Raw genomic sequence first — 22,665 nt, forward strand, 5'->3', positions numbered from 1 at the left:
AATTGTTTGAACAAACTCGAGCAATTGTCTTACACTCGCTCCAATTGGATTTCCGTTATGGCGCTCCTGCCACAGTCAGGGCCAAGAAAATAGCACGGGCACCCTGCTTACATTGTAAAGCAGGTGTGAGTAAATACTGGGTTTCTTCTCAAAAATAGCTTATAAAAGGAAATTAAAATAAATTTTGTTATTTAAAAAGCTCTTAATTGTATTGAAAAGATCAATAAATATATCAAAGACTGGAAAAATAATCCAAGATATCCTTTGAAGCTTACAGTTATTCCCTGATCTTCAATCCATAGTTCTACCGTTGCTATTGTCTTGCCCCCGACTGTGCTCATATTGCTTCTTGTTCATGCTCCGGATCCTGGACTTATCCTTGCGCTCTTCTTCTTGATGTATTTTACAGTTACGTGTAAAGGACTCTTGCTGCGAGCGGAGAGTGCGAGAGAGAGGCAGCGAGCGGGCTAGAGCGAGACGGAGACAACAAGACTGAAGCTGGCAAACCTCACACAAAATGCGAAGGAGAAGGAGCCCGGGCGGCGCACAACAACCACAGCAGCGGCCACACGAACAGCAGCAGCAGCAGCATCAAAGGTTAAGCCACGGCCCACGCTGTTCGCTGCTAATGCTGCTAATTGTTGGGCAAGCAGTTTACGGTAAGTGCCACAACACAGCCAAAGACACACTTAAGTGCGTGACTGCACCGGAAGAAATCGGTGCTGTTTTGATGTTGAATTTTATTATATTTAAGAGTAACGTAAAAAATTGAAATATGTTAAAACATTATCATATTTGAAGCTTGCATAACAGTTAAACCATTCTTTCAATTAAAAATCTTTTAGAATAATAATTAATTTGTCCGTTTCTCACTGGCAAAAGAGTGTGGCAAAAGACCTCCCCCTTTTCTGCCCGTGCAAGGCTGTAAACATCTTCACACATGCGGAGAGTAACTTTTATTGGACGGACATGGCCATTGCCCCGTTCTCTGACCTCATTAGACGTTCATTTGTTTGCTTATTTATGCGGACACACTCGCCCGACACCGGGGGCTGGGAGATATATCGGATATAGGTTGGATCATCATCTATACGGCCATATGGCATTTGCGGTCCTTTGTGTTACCAATTCCGCACACAAGTCGAATGCATACATTTCGCTTTTGGTCATAAAAATTCGAGTCCTGTACGTATGTGTGTGCTCGCCGTACATGTGAGTGTGCCCCAAATTGTAGGCTACACAAAGCCACGCACAAAGATGATGTATGTAGGGGAGAGGAGGGCCCCTGTGTTTGTGTCCGGGTAGGATTCTGTGTTCGGCTGCCTGTAATTAATTGACTCGAACTCACACATTTTTCGCATCGAGCGCAAAAACAAGTCGCAAACTTTTCGCCAGACAAGGTTTTTTCCAGCTCTTTGCCCATGTATATTTTGCAGTGTGTGTGCAGTCAAGGTCGAGTGAAAGGGACGGCAGTTCCGCGGCATTTCCCCTCCATTTTTTTATTATTATGTTTGCCGCATTTTGTGGCAGCCGGCCAAGTTGGTCAATACGGCACAAATACACAAAGTTCGAGAATCCTCCATAATACGATCCCATTTACATACATAGCTGGCTGTACCTGCAGGCCTGCTTGTCGATATGCATGAGTATGTCCTTTGTCGAGTCGAGTTCACTTAATTGGCCGATTGTTTGCCTGCTTAACTTAAGTCCCGGGGAAATCGATAGAGGCCTCAGTGGCCCTCGATTTCCACCGATTTGTCAGGGCTTTCGGTGGCTTCATAAAAATAAAATGTTTTAAAGCAATTAAATACTATACAACAATTTTAAATTCACTGCGGAATTCAGTGGGTACTGACAGAGTTATTGAAAATATTGGGCAATTTAACTTAAATCATGTTCCCATTACTTTGCACATATATTCAAAGGATATTTACAGTTTAAGCCGGGATCGAATGAGTTATTTTTGGTTTTTATTTTAAAAGTTATACTTGGAACTTCACTTATTTGTTGATATAGTAGGCTGACACTTTGCAGACAAGAGCATTTTATTTACTTTTTTCAACACTATTTTTCAAATAAAATTCCAGAACAACTCCATTAAAGGCCCCTGGTATTAGCTAAATTCTAGACCAAATATTGCAGAACAAAGAGGCACTTTCAGTCGGCATTTGAGCTGACTCTAACATTTGTAAGTTAAATATATCTCACAGTCCATCTGCACAACAACACACTCAATTGTCCTGCCATTATGGCCAGGGTTTCCCTGGCCAACCGACACCAACCCCAGGACCGTGCCACGCCCCCTGCCGCCCACATCCTTGTGTGCCACCGCAGATGCGTTTTGCCAACTAGAGTAATTGATTGACGCCATTGGCCGAGCATTTACCAGCTGTCCTGTGGCTCTCGCCGCCGGGATGGGGCGTCTTTTGATACGGATTCATTTAATTGCCCGAGCTGGCTGGACGTCGTTGCAGCAGCTCCGAGCTGACAGCCTCGCCCACCTGCCCTGCGACAGGACATGGTCCGGCTTTTAGTAACTGAAGCTGCAAAAGGCCAAGGGTCGCTTTTTGAAACCCGAAATCGTTTAGTAGCACAAAAACACAGGGCAAAAAGGTCGGCAGCCACATATAATTTTGCCTAATTTCTTTTTGGGATAATAATTTACGTAGCCCGGGCAAAGGACGCAGATTCAGATCGCAGGGGGCAGGGCGGTGGGGCTGTCGTCAGTCTATCGTAATTGTAAATTAATGCATGCAGAAAATGTGACCCCGGAAGACGGCGGCGACCGGAAGTCAACTCTCGCACGCACACACTCGATTACCAGCCATGGGCCTGTCCTCACGCTGAGTGCCTCCAGGGTAGGAAGGGGTGTGCAAATATTAACCAAGGGGTTACTAGGGATAGCTAATATGTGGAACCGGAAATACAGCTCTGCATTGAGGATTTACAGTGCAAAAAAAAATATTTCGGGAGCTTAAAATGCCACAGAGCACTTTATTAAACAAGTTTGAAGTATGCATTTAATCAGTGGGAAAGATACATTTGGGAAAATTGCCAGTCTTAGAAATATTCTCTATAAAGTCAACAACAAGTTTTAAACCCTATTTTGAAAAGTGCCTCATTATCATAAGTGATTAAGTGACTTTTATATGATCCTATATTTGATTTTTACCAGCTTTTCCTTACAAAACTGGCAGTTTTATGTAACAATCCCAGATACAGTGATGAGAACCGTCAAGTCCATCCTTACATACCAACCTGCTCCAGTTCCTTTCACAACCGCTGCCTTTCTTATAACTAGCTTATTTCATATCGCTTCGCCAATAATTGAATAATTTTGACATGAAAAATGGCACAAAGGCTGCGAGGCGGACGGGCAAATCGGGGTATAAGCCCCGAATTTATCGGGGCGAGGAATTCGCCACACGTGGCAATCAAGCGGAAATATTCGGCAGTGGAATGCTTGCATTCAAATGCGAAACAAAAAATAAACAAAACCAGATTTAAATGCGAGGGGGCGGGTGATATACTACATAAAATAAAATGCTCGGCAGCGGAGAATTTCCATTTGATTTCGGTAAATCGAGTAGCATTTTCTAGGTGTCCGTGTGGATGCCAAATTTGGGTATTGGTATCTGGTATCTGGTCTATGGGCATGGCTTTGGCCCCTGCTGCCGGTGGGGATTGCGTTTATTTATTTGAAATTAGAAACTGCCAACTGTTCCCAAAAGTGGCCATTAATTAAGGGCTGTGGCCCGCCTGCTGGGGCAGCTACTGGGGATTGCGTAATGACTGCAAAATGCTAACAAATAGCCGGTTGCCAGTTTTGAGTTGCCATCTTGGCAGGGCGGAGGGCGGCAGGCGGCGGATTGAGTGGACTGAGCGGGACAAATGGGAGCTGGATTTGTAAATAATTGTCTCACCTTTTCCCCGGCGCAGAGGACAATCAATTTGCAACCGGCTATCGAATAACTGGAAGCTGGCTCGTGTCATTCCCTAAATCAGCCGAAGATATATGGTCCGGGCGATGGGAAGGCTTTCTGACACTGTCTGGGAGTACTTCTTGGGCTGGCTCAATTAATTTAAGTTAAGTGAGTCCCTGAAATGTAACTACACTCCGCACTTGACCCTTAGAGAGTGGCCCACGCTTGGAATTATGGCCATTAATTTACTTGTGTTAAATGGCTCTTTAAGTAACTGACTTTGATGCCAAAACACGGACATGTGAGTCCTTTGAATAGACCCTAATTAATATTTGAGCTCATAGTTTGTAACAAACGCATCTGTTGCATTTCAGTAATCAAATTTAGTCCTCTAGCTGAATTTAACTCATATTTCTGTTTCTGTTTGAATGCAAAATTAACGAACTCATAAGTGGGGCTCGCAGGCCTGTTGTTATTTAATTATTCACCAAATTAATATTTTAGCTGCTGTTTTCCACTAATTAAATTATGTATTTCTAAATTCATGTCAAAAATCTTATTTAATTAATTGTTGTTTGCTATTGTTATTCGTGACGATACACAATTATACAGAAGTAGAACGTCCAAGGATTTTATATTTATGTTTATTTATTTACTTGTTGTCAGATATTAATATTTTTCAAAGAACAAATCAGTGGACAAAATGCCTAAGTATATAAAAGTTACACCATATCTTATATTTTCAGCCTTTATGCAACATTAAATCTTTCAATTAAATATTTTCTGTTTGTAATATTTAATTTCTGTTTTAAACTTAAATATGATATATATATTCTAAATTGTATATGAAGGTATTGATTTGTACCACTACACTTCTTTATTTTAGCCACTTACACTTTTTTATTTTTCTTATCGTGTGGACCTTCGATTTCAATAATTCCCTCAATTCCTGCCAAAGTCCCAATTTATGATCTACAATATCTTACTTTTAATATGAAGGTTTTAATTTTTCTCTCCCTTATTTTAGCAAACATTTTTCCTTCCGTGCGGATCTTAGATTTTAAAGACTCCCTCGACTCCTGCTAAAGTTCCACTCTCTACGAAATGAAGCTATTGATTATTATTGATTATTACAACCCCCTATTATTTTAGCAAACATATTTCTTTCCGTGTGGATCTTGGATTTCAAAGATTCCCCAACTCCGGCTTCATTCCCATTCTCAAGTCTCCGTAAACTGAGCACTCTTCCGTCCACTTTCTTGACCAAATTTAAGGAGATCTGGCCAGTGTTGGCTTAAAGCACTTTTCATGCTCCTGTCACGGCCCGTCGCACTTGGCCATTTGCTCCAAATGTTAGTTGACCCAATTGCGGACGCCTGGGGATGCCCGGCGGAGGAAGTGAGCCGGCCAGCCCCCCGCTCTCGGCCATTTCCCGGGCCAAAACTCGGAGAAGTTGAGGGAATGGAATTGGTTTTGACTTTGGCTTTATTCAACATTAGCTAATTTGTGTGCGCTTCCTTACGCAGGGATTTTTCTCCCATTGCCTTTAATTTCTGCATCTTGCACTTGGCTTTTCCGCCGTTTTCCAGTGCCTTCTGCTTGTTTTGGCCATTCGAGCTAAGTGCCATCCTGAACTGTCCCGGTTGCTCCTGTTCCGGCTGCCCTACTCGGCTGTCGTGACACTGATTTCAATTATAAATTTGTTTTTGTTTTGTCTCCTCTGCACCAGTCCCATTTCCCCAACTTTGCCGATTCCTGTTGGGTTTTTTCTGCCATTTCCCTTCTTTTTTGTAGCTTCAGTTTTCTGCCGGGCTGCGATTGCTTTCTCAATTGATGCCGCTGCCAGGAGCGTTTGTCTGGCTATCACTTTTAATCTAAGTTGGTAACAATGCTCGGGCCCGCCCCTTGTTTGTCCACAGCCCCCGTCCTTAACCCATGCCATCACCCACCTTGCTGACTTCCACTCAGCCAGGATGTGAGCTCTGCTCGTTGTCCTTCCACTTCCCTTTCAGCGGGCTTAAGCTTATGTATGTCTGGCTCTGCGGCTTGGCAAACATACTACACAAAATTATATTCTGCAAATATTTTTGCAACCGAAACGAAAATGTTTGCTTACTTTGCAGAAAGTTTCTGCGGAAAAACAATTTGTACAAACTTACCAAGCGCTTCGAGGAACATATTAGTTATGCGTACTTAATTAAAAAGAGCTGTAGCCATACCTTAAGAATACATATCTTATGTAGTGTATTGCGGTATCTTTTATATATATTTACAAAATCAATGAAATCGTTTTTGAAAGCCGCACTTATTTTCTGCTTTAGATAATTTGGTTGCCCCACCTTAATTTGCTGTGCTTTTGTCTAACTTTCTCTTCGGTGTTTTCCTGAACCTGTTGTCTTGTCCTTGCACTCACCTCTCCAGGTCTTCCTTGTTTAAAAATATTTCTTTGGCTCGGTAATTCTGTCATCAAAGGGTTTTAATCAGTTTGGATTAATCCTGCCTTGATTTTCTGAGGACAAAGGCTTGGTTCAAATATAAAATATGGATAGGTAAATAATTTTGGGAAACCATCTAACTAAATACTTTCCGATTTTTCTTCTTTACTCCGTAACGCTTTGAAGACCTTTACTATTCCCTTTTCCTCCCAAATACCTTTTCAGTTTGCATGAAAATATTCACCTAAGTATAACTTCATTTTATTACACTTTTAGCATTTTGCACGGATTGTTTTGCTTGTCTCCTCATTCGCATTCTCGGTTTCCCGCTGCCAGGTGCGCGCCCACCTCCCCGTTTTTTCTAGACCAGATCTGAGTAAAAATGCAGTCAACCCTAATCAAATTTTCGCTGCAAATTGACAGTTTGCCTGCAGATTTTCATTTCGCGTTTTCATTCCACCCACTAAGCACGCACTATGGCGGGGGGTCGAGGTCGCGGGGTGGTGTAAGGGCGGTGGGTGGTGCGGTTGTACGCCTCGGTTAAAGAGTTCCGCTCGAGTTCGGATTCCGCTGGCTATAATTTTCAAACCCGGTATTCCAGGAGCTTAAAAGGGCATAATGAAGTTATTTGAATGAAACTACGGGTGCCTGATGATTCGCATTCTGCTGGTGAGATAGGTTTTTTAAACATCTTTAAATGTGTTCTATTTGATACTTTTTATATTTATAAATTCGATGTTTATAAAAACTTTAAATTAAGCTTTTTAAATTGTAGATACATTTAGAAGATTTAAAGACAGTTATATGACAATAGAATTGTTAAAGGTATTAAATCTTCTATATTTTTAAAATTTTGTTATATCCTCATAATCGTATTTATTCTACTCATTTATTTATTTATATTATCATAATCTGAAAATCACGTTTTTAGGATTGTCGGTATATTAGGGGGAAGAGAAACCATACTCCGAGGTGACTAATAAGTATGTGATAGTCGAGGTGTATGGTACTCTGGCTGCCTTTCGTTTTCCCCTGCCTTCAGTGCCCCTCATTTGGTTCCGCTTCTGGTTCGACGTGCGCCCCCGGGGCTTCGGGGGTTAAAATAGCATCCCCTTTTATCATCTGACATAGCCGCACGCTGATTTCGTTTTAAATCTGTGCGCCCTCACTCAAAATTAAAACGACGTCAAGGCTCGGCGTTGCGCGTTGCCAAAGATCCGCCGGTGCGGGGGGTAGTCCTCGCACATACACTCCATAGGTCGGGGATGACGGGCCGGAGCCTTGCTCTCAATTTGCCCGTCGCAATCCAATTGTCGGGCATTTCATTTCAATTTAACAATTTCGAAATCCCTCCCCCAGCGGAAGCGAGCAAGTTGCCGTGGATGTTGCAAATTAATCTGCGACATGTCGCTGCCTGAGTTAGTTGGCCCGACGTACTCATTGTCTCCGACTTCCGGTTCCTGCCGACTCCTGCAGGATTATGGCGGCCAGCGCAGCGAATACTTTGTTTGCATTTGCCATTTGCCGAATTTGACGTGTCCAATTGCCGTGACAAGCGAATGCTGGGCAAACTTCAGCGGGACTCACAGTCACACAAAATCACTTTAAAAGCGCGCGAAAAGCGCTTAATGGCAAACACAGAAAGACTAATATGGGTAGAAAATTGACAGAAAATTAAAATAAAATGCTTGCTGAAAAGATTGAAAACGAAAAAATGTTTGCCAATAAAAGGGGATGAAAAAGGACCACACTTATGTATGCACTACTATTACTTTGCTTATGCTATGGATTTCATGATTTCTCAAAACCATAATTTAAAGTTGTCCCTGTTTATGCGACACGTCCCAAATTCATGCTTTTATTGCATCTCAGCTGTCAGAGATGACAGACCGATGGAAAAAGGTGTGACCGATTATTATATTCTATTTGTATGTAATAAAGTTACTCGCATAAAAAGTATATCCAAACCAAAACATCTAAATTGATTTTTTGCCGCTGAGTGAATAAACAACTTGTTGAAAGCAAGACGTTTTCCTGTATTTCTATAGGTCTGGCAACTCCGATAATTATATGGAGTTACCAACGTTTAATTGTCACCATATCACGCTTTGAGTTCGAAATCATAGTCAACTTTCGTGTGTTGTGGAAATCGGTCGAATCATGAAATAAAAGCATGATATAGTCATCGCATAAGCCCAGCGTATAAATGGTATATTGGGTAACAGGGTAAATGTAAAACGCTTTTGTTTTATGAGCTTATGCATACTGAAGAAAAAATATTTATAGATGTTTTTATTATATTACCGTAATCATAAAAAGCAACCACTATGATAGCCCTTAACACCATGGATTACAGTATAAAATCCATTAAAAAATAGTAGGAACCAGAACGCACTAGAGGCTGTCTAATAATTTAAATGCAAGACAATAGAGAGGCCCCACCAGAATACAATCCTCCTTCCATTATGCCTAGCAGATTATAATCTCGGTTTTGGTTCCGGAAAATATAGTCTACCATTGTCAGCCGTCGATTTAAAACTGCAGCGCCCGAAATGCATTAATAAGCCGGAATGACAGGCGATGCTTGTGGGTGGCAGGGCGGTCTCCACCTCCCTGGATAGTTGCATAATTGATGATTATGGTTTCGAGCATATATTTCCCCGTTTCCCCGCTCCCAGCGCTCAGCCACCCGCTGCCATCTACCAATTAGAAATATCTGGTTTTATTAACTGAACTACCTTGCGGGCGATTCCTGCCAATTTGGGGTTTTCGGGGGGTAATGAGCTTAGCTTACTGGGGCGTGGCAGGGCGTTTGGCTGGGTACTTCGTTCCGTATATTTCAAGAGCGAGCTCGAGATGTGCATCTTTTGTTGCCGGGCTGCCATGTTTTATTGCTAATTGCAACTTCAGGTTGCATTGTGGCTCCTTCGACGGGGGCTGCCACGCCCTCTTCAGCCCCATGCCCCTCAGGGCGCTCTCCAGTATGTGTGTCGTCCTCTTGGCAGCTCTATCGTGGCATCTCCGCCCGATGTTTGCGCCGGGGAAAATAATAAAACTGATTTTATTTATGTGCTGCGCCAGACGAAAATTGAAATTCTGCAACACGAGCGGCAGCGCCGGGAATCATGCCAAAAAAGCAGCCAAAAACAAATAATAAAACCCATCGCGTGTCTTAGTTATTGTTACCATATCCACTCCATCTTCATCGTCCGAAGAGTGGTTCCCCCACTAAGGATGTTGATGCCTTCACCCACGGCTGACAATTAATGGCGAACGTGCGAAAAGTTTCTATAAATTATCATCGCCGGCGACTCGGAATGCTCCATGTGGACCTGACAGCCGCACACCTTCCGAGAGATACTTTTCGCCAGTTGCAGGCCGCAAACAGTCCATTAATCACACTTAGCGTTATGCCCTCGATTTTTATTCAACATTTACAAATTGGAATAATCACCGAACGCTCTATAGTTGTGCAGGGCTAAAAATAATGGTGAATTTCCAGATCTTTATAAGTATATTTATACCCTTGCAGAGGGTATAATAATTTCAGTCAGAAGTTTGCAACGCAGTGAACGAGACGTTTTCGACCCCATAAAATATATATATTCTTGATCAGCGTCACAAGACGAGTCGATCTAGCCATGTCCGTCTGTCTGTCCGCTTCTACGCAAACTAGTCTCTCAGTTTTAAAGCTATCTTTTAAAAAAGCTGAAACTTTTTAAAAAGTCTTCTTTCTATTGCAGGTAGTAGCTCCTATAGGAACTATCACGGAAAAAATTAAAAAAAAATGATATCTTCGGTATTTTTTAACATATAACCTTCTAAGCTTGAAAGTAACATTTTTAATTAGTTCTGAATTTCGAATTAATTTGTATCAATATCGGACGACTATATCATATAGCTGTCATAGGAACGATCGGATAATTGGTGCGTAAATAATATGAAACAAATTAAAGCTTTGGGCCTATTTGACATATTATCTTATAGTATTGGGAATATAATTTTTTATATTTTTAAGAATTTCGAATTCAATTTAATAAAAATCGGAATACTCTAACATATAGATGTAAAAAAAATGTTCCGAAAGAAAGAATGAAATAATTTTTTTTTAATATCACTGAAGTCAGCAACGATCCTTAAAAATTTCACACTGTGTTACTAAAGTTGATTATTTCTTATAACAGCAAGGGTATATAAACTTCGGCTTGCCGAAGCTAACTTCCTTTCTTGTTATTATATAGTTTAAATATTTTTTTTTGGTCCTAATGTAAGTTTATTAAATTCTGGTTTGATATTGCACTACTGAATTATTGCAATTTAAATTTTGCACAGTCTAATTCCTATTTCAATTACTAATTGCACTCAACAATAGAAATTGAGTTTTTTGCAGTGCTCATCCCTTCCTCCAGCCTCTGCCCGGTCGCCACTAAGTGCCACATTTCCCATGTTAATTGCGAATTATGGCGCAAGTAGTCACATATTGCCGTTTGGCCTCGCCCACTTTTCACTTGACGCCCAAGTCTTGCGGAATGCGAAAATGTGGCATGCAGAATTTTGCACAGAATCACGAAACAGGCGCCTGTATCCCTTGCCACCAGAAGCTCGCTTGGGCGCCGCTTAAACAATCCCTCCCTTCGCGCCAGGCGTTGCCAAGGATCCGTTGTAATCCCTCTATGAAGCGGAAAAATGGGGAAAAGTCGTTGAAAGGGGAGCTTTAAAATGTTTGTGGTGAATGCCAACTAATATGACCTTAATTTGGACGCTTCAAATAAGCTCACTTTGATTTATTTCTCCTTCAGCGACAGAAACACATTAATTGCCTTTAATTCCTTTTCACACATTTTATTTATCCCTAAATGATTTTATTTAAATGTGGTTTCAAGCTTATGAAAATGGCCATTTACTTTATTTTAAAATTCAAGCTTTGGTCTTGTATCTTGTATGTTTAAGTAACTATGCTATTTTTGTTAAATATTAACTGATTGCCTTGACAATCGATTGCTTGGCTGGCTGTTTTTCAATAAGAAACGCCTAATGTCAAAGTTAAAGCCAGAAAAAGTTTGAGCATAGCCGCGGGCCCTGCGACTCAATGGGAAATCGATGATTAAATGTTTGCCCACTCAATTATGGATTGGCTTTCGCGTGTTTGCCTCGACTTCAAAGCCCTTTGAATGTCCCTCGCAGTGGGGGATTAATGTGTATTTGCATTGATTTAGAGCAGCGTTTTACGAGCAGCCATTTGCCCAGCCACGACAGCGTTTAATTTATTCAATAAAATGCGCAAATTCGTAAATTGTAAGAGTCGCAGTGGCGCAACAAGCGGCAGCTTCCAGCAATTAGTAAATCATGAGAAAATTATGTACTCTGTGAATGCAGCTCCCCCAGGAGGTTGGGCTCCATTCGGGCCCAGTTGGCAGACGAAAATTTTAATGCAAACTGTAAATTATTATATACTTAGTTACTCCTTGCCGACTGCAGCTGTAGCTCCTTCGCCGGGCGGAGGCACCCGCCCACATCCCATTCAACTGGCGCTCAAGAGGCAGCTTTAGTCATTTCTGGGTGGGCTGCCAGACAATACAGAACTATAAATATGCACAGTCACAGCCGAGTCACAGGCGCAGTCACAGTTGCAATTAAAGTCACGGCGCAGAGGGGGCACAGTGGCGCCGAATAATAGAACAGTGATAAATAATTAACGAACCCGGAATTAACTACTGCGTCTACGGAAAGTGGGCAGCCTTTTTTAAGGCAGTTGAAGTAAAATGTAATTTTGTAAAACTAAGGAACTTAAAGTGATTTCTTCATGCTCGAAATCATGTTACCGGGTTATGATAACGAAATGAATTTATAGATTACGGTCAGCCAACCATTCACTTATGAACCTCTATGAATCTATGAATATTCAAGCCAAACCGATACTGAATCGAATCAATTCCAACATTCGCCGACATTTATTTGTTGATTCTTAAGCCCTGGCTAAGTGTTTTTCGGCAATATTCAAGACCCTGTCAGGCACTGTTCCTGCTCGTTCACAAGTCGCCTTTGCAATGAAATATTATTTACTTTTTATTTTATTTTAGCTTCTCCGCTCGCTGGCTCGCCGGCTGGCTGGGTGTCTCTGGCAGAGCCAGCAAAATGCAAAATTTATTGCAGAAAACTACAAAACACACACCGAGCGGATGGCAAGTGGGCGGCGGTTGAGTGGTTGGCGGTGGGCGGCGGGCGGCGGGGGCGTGGAAAATGTGTTAAGTCTATTGAGTGTATTAAAGCAAATAACTGCGTCGACGAATAAAATACATACGGGACGACGGCAGCGAGGAATCCAAGCCCAAGGCACTCGGCTCGAGGGGGGAGTGGCCGGGGGCGGAGGGCGGAAGGCGTGGTAGAGATACTTTATACACACTCTCGCAGCGAGACCCACTGACAGCTGCACCGACTCAGACATATGCAAATATGAATATAAATGAACAACGCGATGAAGTCTGAGATCCAATGACTTAGCATGGGATACATGCAGACAGAGAAACAGCATGGATGAACCTCGTATCGCTGGTGAATAACTGAATGAATAGAATTTGTATCTTATATATAGTACGTTCACCGTGTAACTAAGCTTTCAAAAATGTTCCCAAATTGTGTGCCCTTTCTAATCCAAGTTTGATAGTCTGTAACTCCTTCATTAAGAAATTCATTCCCTTTTTTATGTAACTAGACAAAATGTAATTGTTTTTTATAATCCAAAATATTATAGCTGATTTAAATCCTAAGTGGCACTATAACTCCCTAATTTTTCCCTGTGCACCACAGATGGCAGAAAGGGGCGTGCTTGGCGAGGGGCTCGCAGAAAAGTTTATGGTTGGTAAGTTCAACTTGCGGCCAAAACTGAAATCGACACAAGGCAAGCGGAACTACGCCCATAAAACTCGATTGCATTGCGCAGCCAAAGCATTCGAAGTTTGCATTTAATCAATTATGGCAATTTGGCAAATCTCTGGGAATGGCAAGGCTTTAATTTCGCAACTAAACCATAAATTGTGGCAATTTTAATTAGAGCCGGTGTAGTTTAAGCGCTTCATTAGACGGCAATCCATTTAATATTCGCATTTAAATTAATTTTAATGTTCATTTCGTTTAATTGATGTGACAAATAGTGGTCGGGAGCGGCAGCGGGAGCGGGGGCGGGAGCAGGGCCAAGACCGAGACCAACTGGGACTGGAACAGAAGCGGAAACAGCACCAGGAACAGAGGCAGAAGCAGAAGCAGAAACAGAACCAGAACGGAAATAAGCAGCTTTTGACTAACGGCAAATGGAGGCCATAGTGGCCCCTGTACGTGTGCTGAACTACACTGGAGTGTGTGCCTGTGTGTGTGTGGTAAAAAAGCAAGGCAGAGCAAACAGAGAAGGGGCGGGGCAGGGGCAGGGGAAGTGGAGTAACATCTGGCGTTGCCCTGTGCGATTACAAAAACATCAACACTTAATATGTTTATTAAATTTGTTGCTACATCATTAGGCACTAGCAGCCATGTAATGTGAGGCAAACACTTCACATGCGCCCATGTCTCTGCCCTGTGTGTGTGCGAGTGTGTAGTGCGACTGTGTGTGCTCAGGCTGTGTTTGTGTTGCTGTTACAACTGTACCAAATACCCTATGACCCACAAACCCGACTCGAATAGCCGAGGAAGTATGCTAGTATGCTAGGAAGTATGGTTCTAGTTACCGCAACCAACTAGATATGCTCACCGAAGGAATGGGATTTTTAAATCTATTTTTTTACGTTTCAGTTTCTACTATTAAATAATTTAAAATAAATAAACGAAACACCTTATTGAATACCCCTTTCAACTGCATCACCACTTAACACTCAAGCACTGCCAAATTGGTCCTCATTGAGTGATATCATTCCCAACTAACTGAGCGCCAATTGAATTTACTTAACTGATTTGCCCTAATGAATTTGGTGTCTGTTTGGTATAATTTACCCGGTAATCCAATCAGTTGTGGTTTTCGGCCCACTGCTGGCTGTTTACTGACAGAAATCAAAGTTTAGCTAATTGCGTTTAATTAGGGCAGCTACCCTGGCAGATATGTGTTCTCCAACAGGTAACTTAGCACCAAAGAAAGCGTATAATAGCCAAACGCATCTGTCAGATACTTGTATGTATTATTCAACAAGAGACAAAAAATCATACAATATACATTGCATATCGCTGTATAACATTTCCTATTGCCAGAGTGATAACTCCAAGGGCATCTGAGGTTCGTGGGCTGCGGAGGACCGTGCTTCTGCTGGCTGTGCCAATGCACAACCTCACAGATACTCACCCACACAGAGGCGTGCGGCGGTGTGTTTGTGCGTCGCTCTGGGCTACTTTGCATGGGCTTAACGATTGTTGTTTAGGTGCAGTTTCAGTTACTGTTGCCGTTACAGTCGCAGTTACAGTAACTGTTCCAGCTGCAGTTGCAGTCACAGTTGCTCAAACAGAAAAACAGAAAAAGCAGCAAAAACGGCTAAAATGGCAGGGAGGGCGCAGGCTGGTCGGGGCTTTAATAAAAATTTGCATTGCATACTTTCCGAAAGTGTGGCCTTTCAAAAGCTAAAAGTGCTTGTGTTCCCAATTCTTCTCACATTGGAGATTTTATCAGCATTTTTTTGCTCTGTTTTTAAGGACCAAAATGTTGATAAAGATTATTGCCCTTTAAGAATATTGGAGCCAAATTGTTTTTCCCTGTTTTTCCTAAGTTGAACAAATATTTTAAAATTAATTAAAGACTGGTCTGGTATTGTTTTCAAATCGATGTCATTGTCGATGCTTTTTTCTATCGATGATGATTATAATCGACACTATCGCTATTACCGAAAATTTGATCCAAATAACCAAAAACTTGTCGATCGAAAAAAATCCACTCCTCTGACATACAAAGAAAGAGTCTAATAAGCTCTCAGAATTATACCACAATATACCATTTTGTTTTTCAAATAAGCCATAAATTCTCTGAACATAAATTTCCTTTCTGTAACGATGGTATCGAGGTCAGACCCATCGACCATCGATACTATCAATAGTACCAAAGATTTTATTACCATCCCTACTATGTACAAGCCTGTCCAGAAATGTACTTTCGAGAACTTTGATGCTAAACTTTGGGCCAACATTAATATATATACCATTTTTGGTATAGAAAACAAAAGGTGCATTTAAATATTAAAGGTTTTCAAAGAAAAATAGTTTTCAAATGTGTGCACCTCGATTTCAAGTAAAATACTCCAAAATGAAAACCGTAGCAGTAACAACTTTTAGCACAATTTAAAAACATGGTAAGCTTTTTGAAATAAAATGAACTTATTAAAGCCGAATTAAAAAGTACTCACGGATGTGAAAATGGGAAAGCGTCTGCAAACACACATGCTGGAAATTTTAAGTACGACCCGCTGCCATACATATTTACCTTATAATAATATGCTTTACCTGTGCTCCCTTGTTGTGCTTTTCCTCGCTTTTAGTTTCTGCCCCGCGAAAGTTATGCGCATTATTAAAAAAAAACAAGCCACCCGCCGTATAAATTTTTATGCTCATGATTATTATTCCCGTACTAAAATGTAATGCTGCCATCCGAAAATGGCAGTGCGAGCGCATAGAAATATCTGTGTGTAGTAGATAGCCACTCGAACTGCACACTCAGGTGATTTCCATTTCCCTTTCATTTCCTTGCAGCTTCTGCCGGCAGTGAGCTAATCGCCAATCGCTCCGCGCCCATGGACGAATCGCTGGCCAGGCCCCCCGGCCACCGGCCGTCGAACTCGACCCTGGCCACGCCCCCGACCACCAAGTTCTCCGGCCCCTTCCGGGAGGCGGATGTGGCCGAGGGCGAGGGGGAGGGCGACTGGGGGGCGGGGCAGCACCCGCTGACCATTTCCCGGCCGCCGCGAGCGGGCCGCAGCGAGCGGCAGGCGGAGGAGGACCAGGTGGACCGCTGCCGTCTGTTCGTCGAGGGGGATCCCACCAAGAACGAGCTTTACAGCCCCGAGTACCCCAACCTGTATCCGAAGAACATCAACTGCACGCGGGTGATCACAGGTGAGTGCTGGGGCTCTAATCAACAGGTCTTCATTTAGGGAAGAATACAGAGTCAATTGACCTCTCAGTCCGACCTTTATGTCCTAGGCAATTAAACTAAGCCAACACTTTGATTGGCTCACTGAAAATACAGGATTTATAGCTGCCCCTTCCAGGATTAAATAGCTTGAAAATTCCTGGCAAACGGGTGAAAATGATGGATACACATAAAAAGATATGGGTTAAGAGTGGTTACGTAAAAGGCTACAAGCCATGCAACGCAGTGAAGGGGATTTTTTGCTTGACTTGGCTACTATCTAACAGTGAAACTGCCATAAAATATTGCTTTATTGTTGTAAGAGTATCAATTTTAATGGTAAAATCGATTCCACTATTCACTATGACCCAATAGCATTTCTCTGTGTGTTTACAGAGCCTGAGAAATCCATGTAATGTATTATTCAAAGGCGTCTTAGGGAATGTTTGGCAAAATCATTATCCAGGTATCCACGGAAAGCAGGATTGTATTCATGGCACTCACTGAAACTCATTCCCGGGGATTATCTACGGCCGAGCAATTAAAAAGACCGCCTGAATCCAGCAGTATCGGAGGCAGTATCTGTATCTGTGCTCCGAAGCTACAAAGACAAATACGAACTTTGATGGAAGCCAATTGGCAGCCGGCTTCCTGTTCGCGAGTGTGGGCGTGAGAGTGCACTGGGAGAAACAGGAGGAGATTGCTTGCCTTATAAAGAATGAATGGAGTTTAATGGAGCAAATCAGTGCAGGAGGAGGAGGAGTGTAGCTAGAGGACTTTTTCGAAGAACTTCTCTTTCAACAGATATTTCAGTAGGTAACGTTTCTTTTTGTGGCCGCCCGCTATCAGATCGACACCTTTTTGCTTTGTCTGTAATTCGAGTGGAGTGCAGGCCTCGTAAAAGTTTATATGGCAAGCACTTGGCGACGAGCGAGCTACTGCAAATAATTGCAAAGTCTTTGGCCAAGTCTTGGCAGCCAGTGCTGTTGACATTACCAGATGTCAGTCAGTAAGTCAGTCAGTCACTCGGCTGGGTGGGGGAGGAGGAGCCAGTGAACCGGAGGCATTAGATGGCGCTGATGCGTAAGATGCTCCACACAGATTCCACATGGCAGGGCCGTTTTGTGTGGCCCATTTAAAAGCGTTAGCGCCTCGGCTCCCCGAACTCCAGGCCCAGTCACCAGTCACCAGTTGCCAGTCCTCAGCTCTCAGTGCTCAGTGCTCGGCTTTCAGCTTTCAGCTCCCTGCTCCCAGCTCCCAGCTTCCTTTTCCCCGGGCTCCATAATACGATCCCTCGATTGGGGGATTGGATTGTGTGCGAGGGCCCGGCCGGGCTGTCATCATATTTGAGCTGCACTCGCTTCAGTGCCTCCGCCGCCGCAGAGCCGGGTAACTCCCGGGCAACTCCAATGCCTATCCCAAGTCGCTCGGAGGCCAAATCATTTGTCAGTTAAGACAAAATAATGTCACTGCAAAAGTCAAGAGCCGACAGATAAAACCTGAAAGCGAATGATTGACTTTCCATAAGCACGCATCAGCGGTCCCCGAGTCTGTATCTGCGGATATGTCAGCATATGTGCGGCCCTCCGCCCCAGTCGATGCCATATTTGTGTGCTTAGCATTACGAGTTCGGGTTCGAGTACGGGTCGGGGTTGGCGTTCGAGCACTGGAGGGGCACCGGCTTATTTGCATATCAATGTGTGCGCGCCGGTCGGGACTCCCCCATGTTCCTGTCGGACTGGAGCCAGCCAGCTGAGGCTCGCTTTACGGCCAAGATGGGCGTCCCGCAGGGCACACAAATGCCGCAGGAGCTGCGGGCATAAAAGTCCTGCGGTCGGGGACTCGAGGGTTCAGAGCTATTCCGAAAACAACGGACTCGAAGTCGGAGTCGGAGTCGGAGTTTATTTTTATATTTCCAAGAGAGCTTATACTCGCATGCACTGCGCTTTACAACTGCAATAAAAGTCCTGGCCAGACCACTGGGGCGAGCACGCAATGCGGGATTACAACCGTAGGATCTCGGAGTGCGTCAGAGAAGAACCTTTTTTAGTTTTGAATCCAGGAATGTCTGTTTGTGCTGCTGCCTAATATCCCACCCAATTGGTCTCGTTATTCTGCACTGTTCGGTTTGAAACAAAATTCAGATGAGCCCTGCCAGGGAGCACACAATGTGGCCGAAACCGAAAACTAATCACCCGAAATGGGGGCTTATGATCTCAGTTTTCGACATTCCCCTCGGCGAAGGTATGAAGGCTGGCAAAAATGCTGCTCAATGTGTAATTATTAGGGCTCTTTTTTGTGCAGCCCTCATGACAGTCATCAATGTCCGGATTCGGCAGCAGGGCCCAGTAATTAGATTTTTAGCATGGGCCCGGGTGCTGGGAAGTGCTGCAAGTGCAGCACGAGGACTCCGGTGGCCGGGGGACTTTGTAATTTGATAACGCCACGAATACAGCCCCATATGTGTCCGGCCAGGACTCCGTATTTTTTCAAGGCCAATCAATGTGGAATCCTATGCCACTCGAGGACCTCTCCCGCCCTTCGCCGCCCGTCTGTGATTCCAACTTTCATTACTTGTCCATCTCCATTATATAATGTGAGTGTGTGCGGGTGCGGGTGCGGGTGCGAGTGGTTGTGTGGGTGCTAACGCCCTGGCAATGGCCGCTGTGTGGGTGTGTGTTGTTATGCCACAGTGGCCACAAAGGTTCCAGCCGAGGAGGGCGGGCAAAATGTATTTTCAAATGCCACAGCCAGCCCAGCGCCATTGATTCATGCCAAGGATTCGCCGGCTGAATATGTATGGCCCGCAATGCGAGTGTGAATGAGCGGCTGAGTGAGTGAATGAGTGGGGGAATGAACGAGTGAACGGGTGTGGGTGTGTGTCCAGCATCTTGATGCCTGCTCCTTTTTATGCGGCCACTAAATGAGTCCCCAGACGCTTTCATTTCGGCGCTAGATACGAGATTGGGTCCTGTCTTTTCACTTTTCCATGCCCCCGAGTGCTGGCCCTGCTCCGTGCCAAAAGGTCCTGGTTATGGCCGGATCATTGGGATGCGGAAATTTTCACAGATATTTTTATTAGCAGGCCGGATGTTTAGGTAACCGAATTATGGGTGCGTTTGAGCGCCCAGAACGCAGTGAAGTAAAACTTAAAAGGTGTTGCCTGGCACTGGGCGAGCAAGCCTGATTGTTCGAGGGGATAAGATATGCGCCAGTCTGTTGACAACTAAGGAGCAGGGATTACAAACTTTCAGCCAATTTAACACGGTGATACTGTGGGTGCACCATGGCAGAGTTCTCGGGGGAAAGGTTTGTATCACTACTGACAGTGGACTGCTAAGTTTAGCTATTCGGGGATACCTTTTGAGGAACCTTACAGACCATGAAATATCACACTTACACCCAGTTTGCAAAGGGCATTGCAGCTTCGGCCAGCCGAGGGCCCGAAGTACCCGCCGAGCACATTATCCCTCAAAGTCCGAGGCGCCGAGGTGAGCTGTTGTTAATCAGTTTCCCGGCTCGGGGCCATTTTACCTGGCGTAAGCTTGGGAGCTTGCAGGGATCGGGCCACCTGGCCATCTGGCCGCCTGGCCGCCGAGTGGCAGTGGGGTCAAGTGCCATGGTTACCTTGGAACGATGGAATATATATTTGCGGACTAACGTGTTGCCTTTGTCCGCCCTCCGCCGCCCTGCTCTGCGGATGCCGGCATCTAATTACAGCGCCAAAGGGACAAATCATACGCCTGGACTTTCGCAACTCGTTTAATATCGAGGCCAAGGAGGAGTGCAAATTTGATTTTCTCGAAGTAAGTACTGGTAGCCGACAAGTGCACAGAGACAACGTTTGCGGTGTATTGCATAGAAATGAATAATAAATAATACTGGTGGCCTAATATGCCATTTTTTAAAATATCAAAAATACATGTTTTCAAAGTTTGTCGGCTCAGAAACCAGCCAGTTTGTTTCCCAGTCACTTTTTTAAATCTCCACTGATCCAGACATTTTCTCCTTGTGCAACAAAACCCGACACAACCAACTTATAAAGGACCCGGGCATAAAAAAGACAAACTTTGTTGCATGCTGAAGCCGGGCATAAAAAGGGGCGAAACAAAAACTTGTTTAGTTGCTCGGCTTTTCTCGGTCTTGGCCGGACTTGCAAAGTTTTCGATTTGTTTCCTTTACGACTTTTCCTTGTTACTCCGGCCTTTGCCGATGCCACTGCCACCGCCACTGCCTCCGCCTTTTTTGCACCGAAAAATGGCAAGTTTTAATTGAATGTTGTCTCTGCTGCAAGTCGAAAGCCTGATTTGAATGCAGCCCGGCCAAAGCGGTTTAGCCAGGACGAACTGACAAACTGCCGGCCGGCCCAGGGGCTCAGCCTGCCTAACGACTAACGAGCCGAATCCTTGCAGATCCGGGACGGCCAGTACGGCTTCTCCACGCTGATCGGCAAGTTCTGCGGCACCGACTTCCCGCCGGAGATCACCTCCAAGGAGCGCTACCTGTGGCTGCACTTCCACTCCGACGAGACCATCGAGTACACCGGCTTCAGCGCCGTCTACGAGTACCTGGACAGGAACCGGGAGGCGCCCAGCACCGACCTCAACTGCACCATCGAGAAGGGCGGCTTCGAGGGCTTCATCAACTCCACGGACGTGCCGGCCGAGATCCGGGAGCAGGTCAACCACGACAAGATCGCGCTGGACTGCATCTGGCGCATCCAGGTCAAGGAGAACTGGAAGGTAATGGTCGCAAGGGGTGTCCATTGAGGGGGGGTATATTTATGTAGGTTTTCTAGTTTCTAGAATCCCTCGTATATTTTAAAAGTCTTAGATCTTAAATTGTGTTTGTGGGATAAATAAAAATAATAACAGACCCGTCATAGGCATAGCTTATCTTTTTACTGTTTTCTCCACTATTTTTAAACCATTTTGATCAGCACCTTAAAGCTCTCCGCGTGCAAAAATGATTATTCAACTTCTCTTCTGTCCCTCCAACAGATATTCCTAAAGTTTCTGGACTTCAAGCTGAGCAAGCCGAACGACTGCGACACCAACTTCCTGGATATATTTCCCGAGCAGACGGTGATGCCACTCAGGTGAGGTCCTTCAAACGCGGCTTAATCACATTTCGCCGGGCTCCGTAGCGGAGCTGGAATTGCCATCGCGAGGCCGTAGAATGCAGTCGGTGGCGTATGCGCGATATCGGTGGCGTATACGCAACGCCGCAAACCAATTTCCGCACTGCCGAAAAGCGAGATCAAAGCCCGCGCCGCGGCCCAAGCAAATTTTCAATTTATTACCGGCCAAAAGTAAATTGTACGCGAGCGGAAGTGCCGTCGCCTTTGACTCGCGCAACCAATCTCCTCGTCCTGCGTCCTGCGTCCTGCGCCCTTTTCCCGGGAAGTAACGAGTATTTCGCCATCTCCTGGTTGACTGGCTGACGGACTGACGAAGGACTCGCCACGGCATCTTCGACACGCATTGACATCCGCTTTTAACGCGCCAATACATTTCCACTTGTTGCCGCTGTTCGGGACAACACGCAAAGTGATTGACTGGCGTCCTCAGCCCTCAGCCCTCAGCTCTTGGAAAATGGCAAATGGAAAGCGGAAAATTCTGTGGGCGGCCGGGACGCTTCGCCTGTCTTTCTAGCCATTGATTTGATGCCTTTGTCGCTTTCATTTAAATTCATTTTTCGTAACAATTTATCGCACACGACGGGTGGCCATCCAGCTGCCACAGCCCTTCCACAATCAGATTTTCGAGAAAACGCCAGCCGGCGCATGGGGCGTTGAAATATGGCAAAGAAAATACCCGGAGCCACAGACAGACCGAACGCACATAAGTACAATATTCAGTGAACGTCATTATTTAAGCCATATTATAAATTATTTATTTATCGATTATGTGTGTGCCATCGATGGCCAAATATTTAACGAATGCCAGATACACGGCCCCGGGCGCACAGACGGGCTCCTCGACTGCCAGTTAGGGCCTTCGTGTGTGGCGAAATGTTTCGGCAAAGGAACAGGATTTGCCACAATAGATTGTATCAATAACACGATAATTAATTACCCAGTCATCGGGCGATGCGTGCACGATTTTAACAATTTATTTATGGTTGACCAGCTTGCTGCTTATTCGAACTAGTGCAAACAGATTTCTGTTTGCATTCATTTAGGCAAATGCTTAATCGAAAGTAGTATGTCCCT

General features: G+C 44.3%; 1 protein-coding gene across 4 annotated transcripts in view; it reads left to right on the top strand.

Moving 5' to 3' along the window:
• Nucleotides 1-22,665, top strand: part of LOC108033150 (uncharacterized) — an 88,017-nt gene that overhangs the window by 36,067 nt on the left and 29,285 nt on the right. For 3 of the 4 annotated variants that reach the window (XM_044093317.2, XM_050888661.1, XM_050888657.1), the window contains exons 3-7: nt 410-659; nt 16,073-16,435; nt 20,172-20,257; nt 20,864-21,193; nt 21,452-21,549. In XM_044093317.2, the coding sequence (XP_043949252.1) occupies nt 518-659; nt 16,073-16,435; nt 20,172-20,257; nt 20,864-21,193; nt 21,452-21,549 (1,019 nt within the window). In that variant the 5' untranslated portion in view covers nt 410-517. Of the gene's footprint in view, nt 1-409; nt 660-2,069; nt 2,189-16,072; nt 16,436-20,171; nt 20,258-20,863; nt 21,194-21,451; nt 21,550-22,665 lie in introns of those variants that run through there. The other variant, XM_050888659.1, reaches the window with a different exon arrangement.

This window comes from Drosophila biarmipes, chromosome X (assembly GCF_025231255.1).
Source record: "Drosophila biarmipes strain raj3 chromosome X, RU_DBia_V1.1, whole genome shotgun sequence".
NCBI classification, from domain to species: Eukaryota; Metazoa; Arthropoda; class Insecta; order Diptera; family Drosophilidae; genus Drosophila; species Drosophila biarmipes.